The following is a 13,303-nucleotide window of genomic DNA, read 5'->3' as shown; positions in this document are numbered from 1 at the left end:
CAGCAACAACAAGCCACGCGATAAGATGTGCAGATTGATGGTCTCAGATGCAGAGGCAACTGAGATTCGTCCTCTGCCACCCAGATTGAGGCGAGTCCCTACGCCATGTGACTATACCCTCCCTAGCAACCGGGCCAATTTGGTTGCTTAGGAGACCTGGCTGGAGTCACTCGGCACGCCCTGAATTCGAACTCACGACTCCAGGGGTGGTAGTCAGCGTCAATACTCACTGAGCTACCCAGGCCCCCCACCATCCAATTATATTTTTAATGTATTTTCTTGTTTAAATAATTAATTATTTTTTTGTTAAATATGTTGTTCCTATCTTAGTGTACTGTTATTTTATTTTTCATTTTATAATTTTTTTTTTTTTGCACTACTGATATTTCTATATTTATTGTTTAATTCACTGTGGTTATTTTACTATATTTTTCATACATTTAAACTGTATGCAGCTCAGATGCAAACACTTAAGCAATACAATGTACACTTCTTGTTATGCCAATAAAGCACACTGTATTTATATTGAAAATTGAGAAAGAGAGAGAGTGGAAACACAAACCCAGAATGTCAGATGGATGTCAAGTTTGCGAAAGAATCAGTGGACTTGGACATTGAGCCACAGCAGCAGAATGAAAAGTAAGACGCTGTGTGTGTGTGTGTGTTGGAATGCTTTTCTGTCTGTAGGGTGTGTTCAGGATGTGGCTTTGGGAGTGTAAACTACAGCACAAACACACACACACACTTGTACCTGCTGCTTGTTGCCTTTCCGTGTGAGCATGACGAACTGCATGGTGTCTGTGATGTCTGCGTCTGCAGTGCAGGAGGGGGCGGGGCTTTTCTTCAACTGGCTTTTTAACTGCAGTGGAATTGCCACATCAAGCTGATGGACCTTCACTGCCTCTCCACTGCGCTGCTGCTCACACACACACACACACGAGTAAGTACAGCAGAAATGTCTCTAAACCCACGTGTACACCATACAAAAAGTGTCTCTCAAAACACTAGCATTTTTGCTGTGTACTCGCAGAACATAGCAGATGAAATCATGTTTGTTTAGAGAGCGTTTGTGCACCTGCAGGTTTTCCAGCATCATTTTGTCCAGCGCCTGGATAAAGTCCTCGTCTTCAGCGCACGCCACGTGTTTGAGTCCTCCACCGCGGATCGTCACCTCCTGGACAATCACAACAGAGACATTAGCTCTAATCTAGTCTAACCAGCAGCGTGACCTTTGACCCCCTCATCACACTCACATTGTTTTCCTCATCGGTCTCATTCTCTTTGTTGGAGTCGGTCAGATAGTCTGTGTTCTCCTCTTCCTCCTCTCGTTCCTCTTCCTCATTCTCTGAGCCCTCCTGAACACACAGTTATCAGATTGATTCATTCATATCTCAGGGTTCCCACACTTTTGCAATACAAAACATTAGCTTTCATGGAACGAACCCCTGACTGACATTCTGAAAGTGTCACTTCAGTACCATATCTATGTAACACTGGTAAACCACATAGCTGAGTGAGAGGCGGCGGGGTTTACAGCTGTCAATCACACATCTTTGAGAACAGTTACCTCTTCCTCGTGATCGTTCATTTCGCTCTCATTTCCAGACTGTTCCTCAGTCTCGGCTCCTCCCTCATCTTCATCATCGTCATCTTCCTCATCCAGAGCCTCATTCTCACCCATCGCACTGGAGCTACGGCCGTCCTTCTCCAGGCCTGGAAACACACACAAAGGAATGTTGCTACTGACCAAACGAGACCAAAACAGCAGTATCCAGTTTATCCAAGAGATAAAAATAGACCAACATTACACAATTCACCTGGAATGACTGTTTATAACCAGACCGACAACAGCATTCCAGAAAAACAATTCTGGCTCTTTGCATCTCTCAGTTCCTCTTTTACACTGATACTATTACACCTGCCGCAGGGACGCGTGTCTTTTTCTCAGCACACGTCAGGCATGAAGTTGTGAAGAGCTCGTGAATGAACACTTAAAACTAAGTGGTTTGTCACACACTGGAATGCTGCTCAACAGGGAAAGAAGAAACACTGGAGTGGAACAACCAACAGAACAACTACAGACTACTATATAAAACTAATTATAATGGCCAAATGAAGTTTTTTAGAAGAATATCTCAGCACTGCAGGTCCATACAATGAAAGTGAATGGTGGCCAGAACTTTGAAGCTCCAAAAATCACATAAAGGCACCATAAAAGTAATCCATGTCTTCTGAAGCGATCCATTCGGTTTTGGGTATTGAAAAACTAATATATAACTCCTTTTTCACTGTACATCTTGCAGTCTCCAGGCACAATCATGATTTCAAGCTCGATTATACTTCCTAGTGCTTGGCGCATGCACAAAGCACTAGTTGGCGCTGTAGTAAGCATAATCGAGCTTGAAATCATGATCGCCAAGGAGATTGCCATCAAGATTTATAGAGAAAAATTAGTAACATTTTGGTCTGTTCTCACACAAAACTATATGGATCACTTCAGAAGACATGGATTAAACCTCTGGAGTCTTATGGATTACTTTTATGATGCCTTTATGTGCTTTTCGGACCTTCAGATTTCTGGTCACCATTCACTTGCATTGTCTATATGGATCTACAGAGCTGAAATACTCTTCTAAAAAACTTAATGTGTGTTCTGCAGAAGAAAGTAAGTCACACACATCTGGGATGGCATGAGGGTGAGTAAATGATCTGAACTATCCCTTTAATCTACAGCGCAACCAATGTAATCCGATTCCTGAACATATTAGTATTACTCTTATAAACCGGTTCTTTTGAACCTAGAGCACAAAACATACAGTGTGATCAGAGTAATTCGATTCCCGAAATAATGACTCGGTAACGCTGTACAATAAGGTTCTATTCGTTAACAATAGTTATTACACAGCTCTCCGAAATACGCGATTCTGATTGGTCAACAGCGCCATCTAGCGGTCTTATATTTTTTTAGTAATAACCGCACATCTGGGGATTAAGACATATCAGAACACTCCTCCGGGTATTGCGAGTAATCTTTCCTGCTTCTCGGATCAATGTGAGATCTCTACAAGTAAGCTAATAAAATAATTTCAACATATTTCATGTACATTTATTTATTTATTAGGAAAGCAGTCTTGTAATAAGCTGGATAATGATGATTCCCATCCCTAAGTAAACCATGATCTGGCCAATTTATAATCCTTTGAAACCGTAAAGTACACTAGTGATGACAACGTAGCAAAACAAGTACAGACACACACACAGACAGTGTAAAACGAGTGTTTTACCCAGTTTGACGAGGAATTCTCTTTCCAGTTGTGTGACGTGAGCGCAGGCCTCCTCCAGAGACGAACACAGCTTCATTTTCGGCCGCAGCAGCTCCAGTGTGTCTGTGATCATGTACTCTATATCGATGGGAAACGGCTGGTCTTTACTCCACACGTCTAAACTCTTCTTCCACCAGATATACCTCTAAAAATGCACACACACACAAACAGATTTAGAGTCACAGAGCTCAATGTCATATCTGGATAAATTAGGGCTGCCTAAGTTAATGTGCTAATATGATTAACAATGTTATACTTCTGTAATGCAATAAACACACTGGACTAATTGGACAGTAAAAACTTTCATTCTGTTTTGTGTCGCAATAAGAGCAGCAACACTTGCTAATTCTTATAGCCGTAATGTGAAATTAAGTCTCATTACAGTAATATAGTTATGATAATCATCCAGTCTTGTCATCTCGATGGACGGGTCAGAGGAAGGAAGGGGCTAACCTGGAAGTAAATGAGGAAGCAGTCGAGTTTCTTCTTGCTGGATCCGCGGTCGAAGTACTGTCCGCACGTGTCCAGCAGAGTGCAGACCAGACGGATACGGAACAGGTGCTCAGGCGGGTCGAGGGGGCTTGGCGTGACGTCTGTGTTCACACCGAACGAGATGAACGAGAACAGAGTTCTAAAGATGACGGCAGACTCCACCATACGATAGTTATACAGCTCGCCCAGAAACTTTGCACTGCTGATCCGCCGCTGGTTAAACTTCGGCTGGTTCACCTGACAAACAAACATTAATAATTAAAGGAGTCATTTACAGGGTCGGGCAAAATCCGCTTCTATTCAGTTTACAGAATTAAAATGGAAAGTTTTGCTACAAAACATGTTACATGAATCTACCTGATATATCGTGTAAATATACTGTCCATGCACTCAAATAAAAAGTTGTTTTTTTTCTAAACTTAGTTATATACTGTCAAAACAAGATTTTAATTTTAACATACAGCACCACAAAATGTTCACCACTTAGTTTTCAGAAACACACACACACCTCCATGCCCAGGCGGATGTCTTCCAGCACCCCATCCACCACGTGAATTCCCACATCCTCCTGATACGCCACGAGTCCAGCGAGCAGGTTTGCCACACAGTGGATGCTGTTGTATTTAACGTTCCAGATATTGACCATACAACTGATGAGATAACTCTTATTGTCAGCGTCCTGCCACGGTAACTTCCTCATCTGCCTCAACACCTGCACGCACACACACACACACACAAGATACAGTCAGTGACAGAAGTGTAGCGAGCACTGACAGATGATCTTATGAGCATCATTAATGTGTGTGACTGTATGCTGTAAAAGTAATTTTTCACATTATTCTAAAATGTGAAAAAAATTATAATTAAGGAGGAGTGTTTCAAAACTTTTGAGCGGTAGTGTATATTTATTTTAAATTAATAATAAAAAAAGACCAACATGGTCAGTTGTGTTATGTTTGTAAATCGAAGGAAAAAAATTACTGGTGCATAAATAAAAAATATATAGCTATTTAAAAATAATATATATATATATATATATATATATATATACACATACATACACACACACATATGATTGTACAGCGAAGGAAATAAATTAACGGTGCATACATAATAATAATAATAATAATAATAATAATAATAATGGAATAATGAATAAAGTGTTTGACTTACTTTCTCAGTAGTGACCTTTGACAGGTCTTTGTAGAGGAGTTTGCGGATGTACTCCTGCAGTGGAGGTCTCTTCCTTCGAACAGTCTTCTCCATCGGTGGAGGGTTACAGTAGTAATAAGCGTTCTCCACCATCGTCACGTAACGCACATCCAGATGTTGAGCCTGTTTCTTACGCATCATTTGCTCCTGAAGACACAAACACACACACAACACTGTCACTGTGAACAGGCTGAAGCGTGTCCAAATGTTTGACTGGTAGTGTATATTACTCCATCTATAAGTAGTAAAAAGATTTAAACACTGGCGGCCAAAAGTTTGGGATAATGTACAGATTTTGCTCTTATGGAAAGAAATTGGTACTTTAATTCAGCAAAGTGGCATTCAACCGTTCACAATGTATAGTCAGCACATTAATAACATGAAAAATCACTATTACAATTTGAATTTTTAAACTACTTCAAAGAGTTCTCATCACAAAATCCTCCACGTGCAGCAATGACAGCTTTGCAGATCCTTGGCATTCTAGCTGTCAGTTTGTCCAGATACTCAGATGACATTTCACCCCACACTTCCTGTAGCACTTATCATAGATGTGGCTGTCTTGTCGGGCACTTCTCACGCACCTTACAGTCTAACTGATCCCACAAAAGCTCAATGGGGTTAAGATCCAGAACACTCTTTTCCAATGATCTGTTGTCCAATGTCTGTGTTTCTTTGACCACTCTAACCTTTTCTTTTAGTTTTTCTGTTTCAAAAGTGGCTTTTTCTTTGCAATTCTTCCCATAAGGCCTGCACCCCTGAGTCTTCTCTTTACTGTTGTACATGAAACTGGTGTTGAGCGGGTAGAATTCAATGAAGCTGTCAGCTGAGGACATGTGAGGCGTCTATTTCTCAATCTAGAGACTCTGATGTACTTATCCTCTTGTTTAGTTGTACATCTGGTCTTCCACATCTCTTTCTGTCCTTGTTAGAGCCAGTTGTCCTTTGTCTTTGAAGACTGTAGTGTACACCTTTGAATGAAATCTTCAGTTTTTTGGCAATTTCAAGCATTGTATAGCCTTCATTCCTCAAAACAATGGTTGACTGATGAGTATCTAGAGAGAGATGTTTCTTTTTTTGCCATTTTTGACCTAATATTGACCTTAAGACATGCCAGTCTATTGCATACTGTGGCAACTCAAAAACAAACACAAAGACAATGTTAAGCTTCGTTTAATGAACCAAATATCTTTCAGCTGTGTTTGATATAATGGCAAGTGATTTTCTAGTACCAAATGATCAATTTAGCATGATTACTCAAGGAGAAGGTGTTGGAGTGATGGCTGCTGTCTAGATTTGATCAAAAATGACTTTTTTCAAATAGTGATGGTGCTGTTGTTTACATCAGTAATGTCCTGACTATAATTTGTGATCAGTTGAATGCCACTTTGGTGAATTAAAGTACCAATTTCCTTCCGAAACAGCAAAATCTGTACATTATTCTAAACTTTTGGCCGCCAGTGTATATATATAAACAATCAATGTATGAATATGAATGTATAAACAGTGGACAAACCAGTAAGACGCTGGTGCGCAGGTGTGAGTCAGGTGAGCGGAACAGGAATCGTCCACACGTCTCCAGCAGTGTGCACGCCATCTCAATATGATGATGAGAGAAATCAGACAGCAGCATCTACACACACACACACACACACACACACACACACACACACACACACACAGTGTTAAGGATGCTGGAATATACAGGGCCGTACACACCGTTAGTGTCAGCAGAGTGTCTCTCTTCACCTTGAGGCAGTGCAGCGTGTCGGTTTTGGAGAACATCTTGAACTTGGCCAACTCCCCGATAAACCTCACCGTCTTATTCTTTGTCTCAATGTTGATTTGGTCTTTCTTTCTGATCTGTGACACACATAGACTCAGTTTGTTTTGTTATTTCTGTGTAACACTTGTGTGTGTTTGCGTGAAAGACACTCACGTGAAATCTGAAATCTCCTTTGAGCATTGAGCAGAGATCTTCAGCCATGTCGGACATACATGGATGCAGAGTCGCCACCAGACGAGCGTAGAATGGCAACAGATCCAACCTGACACACACACACACACACACACACACACACACACACACACACACACAAGCATTAACCCCACACTTCCACATCTAATCTGAATGAACACAATAATATTGTAAGTGACAGACTTCAAAACAAGCACTACAGCACCACCTAGTGTCCACAGTATAGAGTTGATTTTGGTAATTATATTAGTATGCATTTTCCCTGGGAGTCAAAGCCTTGAATGTGGCGTTGCTAGTGTCATGATCTACCAGTTGAGTTGCAGAAACACACACCAGACTGCTGTACACGTGTGTGTGCAGCTAGAACACGCACCTCTGTCTGGGCACCGTGAAGAGAGCTCGAACCAACTTCCTGCGATTAGACTTTGTGTTCATATTCATACAGAAGTCCATAGCAGCCTGAAAACACACAGAAACATGGTTGCATACAAAAAAATCGAATTGCAATTATAATTTTTTTTAAATACGATTTTATCTACAATATGATAAACATAAAAATCCTATTAGTGAATCCTTTTACCCAAAATTTGAAATACTGTTCAAAAGAGTCCTCTTAAAAAGAATCAAACTAAATAAATTAATAAAGCAGTGAAACACAAAGAGGATAAAACAATCTTCATCGCATTCACATTGTACCCTGTCTGTGTACCTTTTGCGTCTACTTTGGGTCTCAGCCCACTTTTCATAATTTGTTTTGGAACCCAGTCAACTTGAATATTATATTATTGTAATAGAAAAATTATTTGTTATTAAGAAATTGTTACAGAAATATACACTCACTGACCACTTTATTATGTACACCTACTTATTCATGCAATTATACAATCAACCAATCGTGTGGCAGTAGTGCAGTGCATAAAATCATGCATATACGGGTCAGGAGCTTCAGTTAATGTTCACATCAACCATCAGAATCATGTCACGGTTTAAACAATTGAGATCACATATTTTCCCCATTCTGATGGTTGATGTGAACATTAACTGACGTTCCTGACCCGTATCTGCATGATTTTATGCACTGCACTGCTGCGAATTGATTGGCTGATTAGATAAACGCATAAACAAGTGTACAGGTGTACCTTATAAAGAGGTCGGTGAGTGTATTATTATTGTATAATAATAATGTATTATTGTTGTTACTATAAAACAGCAATGTGCTTTTGTAATAACTTCTTAACTTGCATGTGGCACTGCTATGCAGTCCGGTTCAACTTTCATGCCTTTATTTTGGCGGAAAACTGATGGAACAGTTTCATTTGTAGATGAGTTGACAACAGCTTGTAAATGCAGTGAAATGCTCTCATCTCCCAGTGTCATGGGGTTATTTTAGATTTGTATAGTAACTTGTAGCGGCCAAAAATAAGCAAAATTACGCAGATGTGCAATTAGTGAATCTAGAGTGCTTTAAATATAATGGCAGCACACCGAACCTAACTCAGAGCACATCTGTAACTCTGGAGAGTGCATTGAGCACAGAACTGCTCTGAAAACACTGAAACACTGTATGATCAGGAGCCTCACGTGTGCTCAGAGTATGCGTAATACACTGACTAGAGGTAGACCGATGTATCGGTTTTACCGATTAATCGGTGCCGATAGTTGCTTTTTGGAACTATCAGTTATCGGCAAAAATACAATTTAGAAAGAACTGCACACTACAGAACAGATCTGCGCATATAAGCGCAGCATTGCAGTCAAGTGCATTCTGAACTATTTATTTATTTCTTTCAATAGCAGCCCTTGCGGTTTGATAATTGCTCTAGACTAGGTCACATTGCAATTTCAATATTAATTTGATTAATCGTTCAGCCCTTACATATATCTTCAATTAGTTACATTAATGCAAGCAAGTCGTGTGTGTGTGTGTTTACCTTGTCAATCAGGTCTCTGTTGATACAGTTTGGCAGCTGTTGGATAAAAGCATCGACGATGAGTTTGAGATGAGAGCCGGTGCTCGCCTCCTCATCCTCTTGTTCTACAAATACACAAATATTAAATAAATGATGTAAACATTTAAACTTACAGTGGTGGATCCACATAAACTCTAGAACTATTCCTTCTCTCACCCCTGCACTCACTGTCACCCGTTTCCACTTTGAACACTAAAATAATTTGTCATGTAAACACTTTGATCAGAAGTACCAGATATATAAAGTCGGAATAACAGACCTTCGATTGTAGCTTCCCTCAGTATGTACATTAATGGGACCATAACTGGAGTCTGCATTGTGCACGTTCAGTATACTGAAAAAATGGTCTCCCTTCTTTACATTAAATGCCTATAATAATGTGGTAGATATGTGACAGTTAAATTAGATGCTTGCACTTCGTAACAATATGGATTTCAATGGGAGAATCATAAACATCCACCACTTGTTCTTTTACATGACGATTCAGATAGATCTGTGACAGATGCTTACTGCATTTAAAGCCATTTGGGAAGCAATCGTTTTGACAAACTTTGCCCATTTAAATTGTAATATGACAAACATTTATTAAATATTGACTTAAAAATGAAAACACAGCCTTTTGCGGTTTAGTAATCAAGCAAGGCCATATCGTGATTTCAATCTTAATTCAATGAATTAAGCCATAATAGATATCATTACAATGTCTCAGAGGTGAATGTCAGCAGGTTTTGGATGTTATTTCCTTTTTCCATGTATATTTTTGTCACATCCGTAATGCAAAAAACTTGACTGTCTAGAATGAACGTTTTCTGATGTCTGGACTCTATCTACGGGGGTTTATAATTATACAAGCAAAAGCATTAAGTACTTTCTATGAGCAGTTAGTTTTCATGTTTAGACAGCCAATGTCACGTCTATAACGGCAGAATTGTTCAAAGATGACCAGCAACCTCAAATATTCGTTTACAATTGCGTTACGTATACTTGGACAGAGAGATGAAGACTGTAGCTATAACTGCGCATGTAAACATACCGAGTAGGGATGCACCGATACCACTTTTTCTCTTCTGATCCGATTCTGATATCGGAAATCTCAGTATCGGAATAAAATGCACGAGTCATATGAACTGCTTTAATGGTGTTATTATGGTTCTTTTATGTCATTTTTGGAGCTTGACAGTAACGAACATGACTGACACACAGTATCGGATTTGGATTGGGCTTGTCGGACCGATACACGATCCGTCTTAAAGCTTCAGTATCAGAGGCGATACTGATCCAGGTATCGGATCATGCATTCCTAACACTGAGTGTATTTTAGTCAGTCGGTGTTGTCTGTACCTTGCTCATCCAGTAATTTCTTGGCCAGTTCTTCACTCTCAGCTTCATCAGTTGGGTCCAGATCGAGCGGTTCATCAGTGATGTCCAGAGCTTCCAGCTCCATCTCCAACTCCTCTGTACTGTTGACCTCACGGCCCTCTGAAAACACACCACACCAGAGTTGGGGAGGAACTACAAGTAATTAAATTTTTAACACTCATTGGAGTCATGTCAACAGTCAATGTGTGGCATTTTACATGATCTTTTATGTATTTCTGTGGCAAATAAACTAGGGTTGTCGATTTAATGCGTTCATTTAGTGCAAATAATTATATAAAAATAATGTGGTTTTTTTTTTATTAACGCAATTAATAATGCCTCTGATCCGTACATAAATTCCGTAATAAGGAATGTTCCTACAGTTCCTACATCGGACCAATTAAAGCTTGATGCACCACCTTGATGTTGCAGCAGGGGGCAGTCAGCGCGACTCCAGCTGTACAGGCATCGTGCCTCGACAAACCAAACGAGTGCAAGCAGCACAGCCTTCCACAGGCACTCAACGTTTAAAATATTTTTCAACATTTAAAACAACATTTAACTTGACAGAGTTATTAAAACACAGCGCTTAAGAATAGTGAAAGGCGACACAATCAAAGTGAGACGCTCCAAAAGCTGATGCATTAGTACATAGACCAACAATTAAAAATAGTGCAGACTGCATTAGGCAAATAATATGATTATGTTCTGTGACATGGAAATAAAACAAACAACATTTTGACTTTAAAGCCACTTTTTGTATTGTCTAAATGCTTGTCTGTTGCTACAATATATCTATATGATGTAACGTTTTTGAATGATCTGAATTACAATATTTATAATTAAATTATATACTAAATTATATTTATTTGGGTGCCTTTCTCAGTAAATATTGATATATGATTAATTGTGATTAATTTGATGAATTAATCAGCACATCATGTAATTAATTCAAATTAATTAAATATTCATTAATAATAATAATAATTCAAATAAATGTTTATTTTAGGGCTGTCAATCACAAGAACTTAATTTTCACAACTTTTGCTTTCACACTATTTGCTATCCTTTTTGTGCTTATGCCATATACAGTACACATTTCTCTCATTATTACAATATAAATTGTGTAATTTGATAGCTATCGAATTAATTTATATGGCCTTCCTTAGAAGCTTCAATGCAATTCGTTATTTTTGTTAGTGAAATGTAGTGTACAACTTTAGTGTAACTATGGCACTAGCAACGTCAAGATCATGGGTTTGAAGACAACACACATACTTTAAGTTGCTTTGGATAAAAGTGGCAAATGAGTGAATATAAATGTACTTTAAATTGCAGAAACATGGCAAGCTACATTTTTAAGTACTTTCCCCAACACTGATGCACAAAAGATCAGTACCTTTGTTGTTCTGGCAGCTCTTCTCAATGTCTTTGAAGAGGATCGCAGGAACAAACGCCTTCAGATCCACCAGATTCTCATAGAAGTTACGGGCATCTTCATCCTCCCAGATTCCTCCATCAAGATCATACTCTCCCGGTTTCCCTGGAGTGAAGATGTCGATGCCTGGACCGTGTTCTGACACATAAAACAAACAGAAACCAGGTGCAACTTAAACACATCATTCAATGTACTGTATCTGTATTATAAGAGAGACAAAGTGTCAACGAGAGAGAGAGGTAGAGAGTGTTGGTTGTCCCACCTTCCTGTACGGTTTTGTCCTGAGGGAGTTCAGGCATGTTCTCTTCCAGCAGATCAGCCAGAGTTTGACTGTTTGCTAGCAGCTTCTGATAGGAGGTGGCGAACTCTTCATACTGCTTATGTCTGTCTTCACTGAGCTCGCCTTTAGAGTGCAGAATACGTCTACAGACAGACAGAGCCATTTTAGCAGTTTTGAGTATGTCATTTATAATCTGTAACTCCTCCAAGAGTTTTCAAGCTACACATCTAACCTTGAAACTTCAAGACGTTTTAAGCTGTTTAAAACTTTCAGATAGCGCCTTGTCAAGCCAACATTCAAATATTGTCTTGACGAACATTGGAGATAAAAAACGAACAAAAAAAACAACAGTAGGTCGTTAGTAAAATGATAACTGACCTGTTCTGTCTCTCTATGTTCTGTAGCTCTCTGTGGTCTTTTTTGAGGTGTTTAGTGAGTGAGGTGAAGTATTCTCTCAGAATGTTCTGGAACGGCTGCTGTTTTTCTGAGTTAATGATCTGACTGGGAGGAAACGACAGTCCAAACTTCTCCACAGCATTCTTCACCTTCCTCGGCACCAGACCGGCGATGTCGTCTCCGCAGTGCTTGCAGAAGCTGATGATGACCGACACATGAGTGTGCGTCTCACGATCGGCACTGATGATGTTCTTCAACTGCTCGTAGATAACCGAGAGCCCCTCTTTATCCGTGAAAAGCCCCACAATGGTGAGCTCGGCGATGAATCGCAGGTCGGTCCGCAGCTTGCTCACGTTGGGCGCCTTCTCCTCTTTCCGGGCCTCAAAGTGTCTCTTCCAGGCGGCGAGCAGCAATGGTGCGAATTCGGCATAGCGCTGGTGGAAGAGTGAGCAGAGATGCACGGCGCAGCCCACGTCAGACAGCTTCAGCTTGGCCTCCACCATGGAGCTCACGGCCTCGCCAATGTACTTGCTCAGGTTGAGCGAGTCGAAATCTTGCGACAGCGAGCTGCGCTGCTGTTCCGTGAGCGTGCGAAGCTTCTTGACGAACGCCGTGTTCTTCTTCAAACTGGAGTCCAGGCGGCTGAAGAACGCCTCCTCTGGACGAGTCTCCTGTGCGTGCTGGTTCTTCACACGCAGCTCCTTTCTGCCATGATGTCGCTCCCATGCCTCCTGATGAAGCTGCTCTGCCTCCTCCTTCTCCCTGACCACACACACATAGGAAAAACTAAGTATAAAGCCCAAATCTACACAAACTCTAAAGTCTGCTGTAATAATAATAATGCAAGAATTACAA

General features: G+C 40.2%; 1 protein-coding gene across 1 annotated transcript in view; it reads right to left on the bottom strand.

Annotated features, from left to right (window-relative positions):
• LOC127436967 (regulator of nonsense transcripts 2-like) overlaps positions 1–13,303 on the bottom strand; it is a 31,998-nt gene that overhangs the window by 5,032 nt on the left and 13,663 nt on the right. Inside the window, exons 3-19 of the mRNA XM_051691512.1 lie at positions 12,431–13,210; positions 12,035–12,195; positions 11,734–11,910; positions 10,317–10,454; positions 8,937–9,040; positions 7,379–7,464; positions 6,967–7,075; positions 6,777–6,890; positions 6,544–6,660; positions 4,989–5,174; positions 4,324–4,527; positions 3,777–4,052; positions 3,285–3,468; positions 1,568–1,713; positions 1,254–1,355; positions 1,076–1,174; positions 752–916 (exon numbers count right to left, since the gene is read on the bottom strand). Coding sequence (XP_051547472.1) covers positions 752–916; positions 1,076–1,174; positions 1,254–1,355; positions 1,568–1,713; positions 3,285–3,468; positions 3,777–4,052; positions 4,324–4,527; positions 4,989–5,174; positions 6,544–6,660; positions 6,777–6,890; positions 6,967–7,075; positions 7,379–7,464; positions 8,937–9,040; positions 10,317–10,454; positions 11,734–11,910; positions 12,035–12,195; positions 12,431–13,210 — 3,148 coding nt within the window. The remainder of the gene's footprint in view (positions 1–751; positions 917–1,075; positions 1,175–1,253; positions 1,356–1,567; positions 1,714–3,284; positions 3,469–3,776; positions 4,053–4,323; positions 4,528–4,988; positions 5,175–6,543; positions 6,661–6,776; positions 6,891–6,966; positions 7,076–7,378; positions 7,465–8,936; positions 9,041–10,316; positions 10,455–11,733; positions 11,911–12,034; positions 12,196–12,430; positions 13,211–13,303) is intronic.

This window comes from Myxocyprinus asiaticus, chromosome 47, assembly GCF_019703515.2.
Source record: "Myxocyprinus asiaticus isolate MX2 ecotype Aquarium Trade chromosome 47, UBuf_Myxa_2, whole genome shotgun sequence".
Taxonomy (NCBI): Eukaryota; Metazoa; Chordata; class Actinopteri; order Cypriniformes; family Catostomidae; genus Myxocyprinus; species Myxocyprinus asiaticus.
Note: the sequence above shows the minus strand (reverse complement) of the source record. Positions and strands in the feature narration are given on the sequence as shown.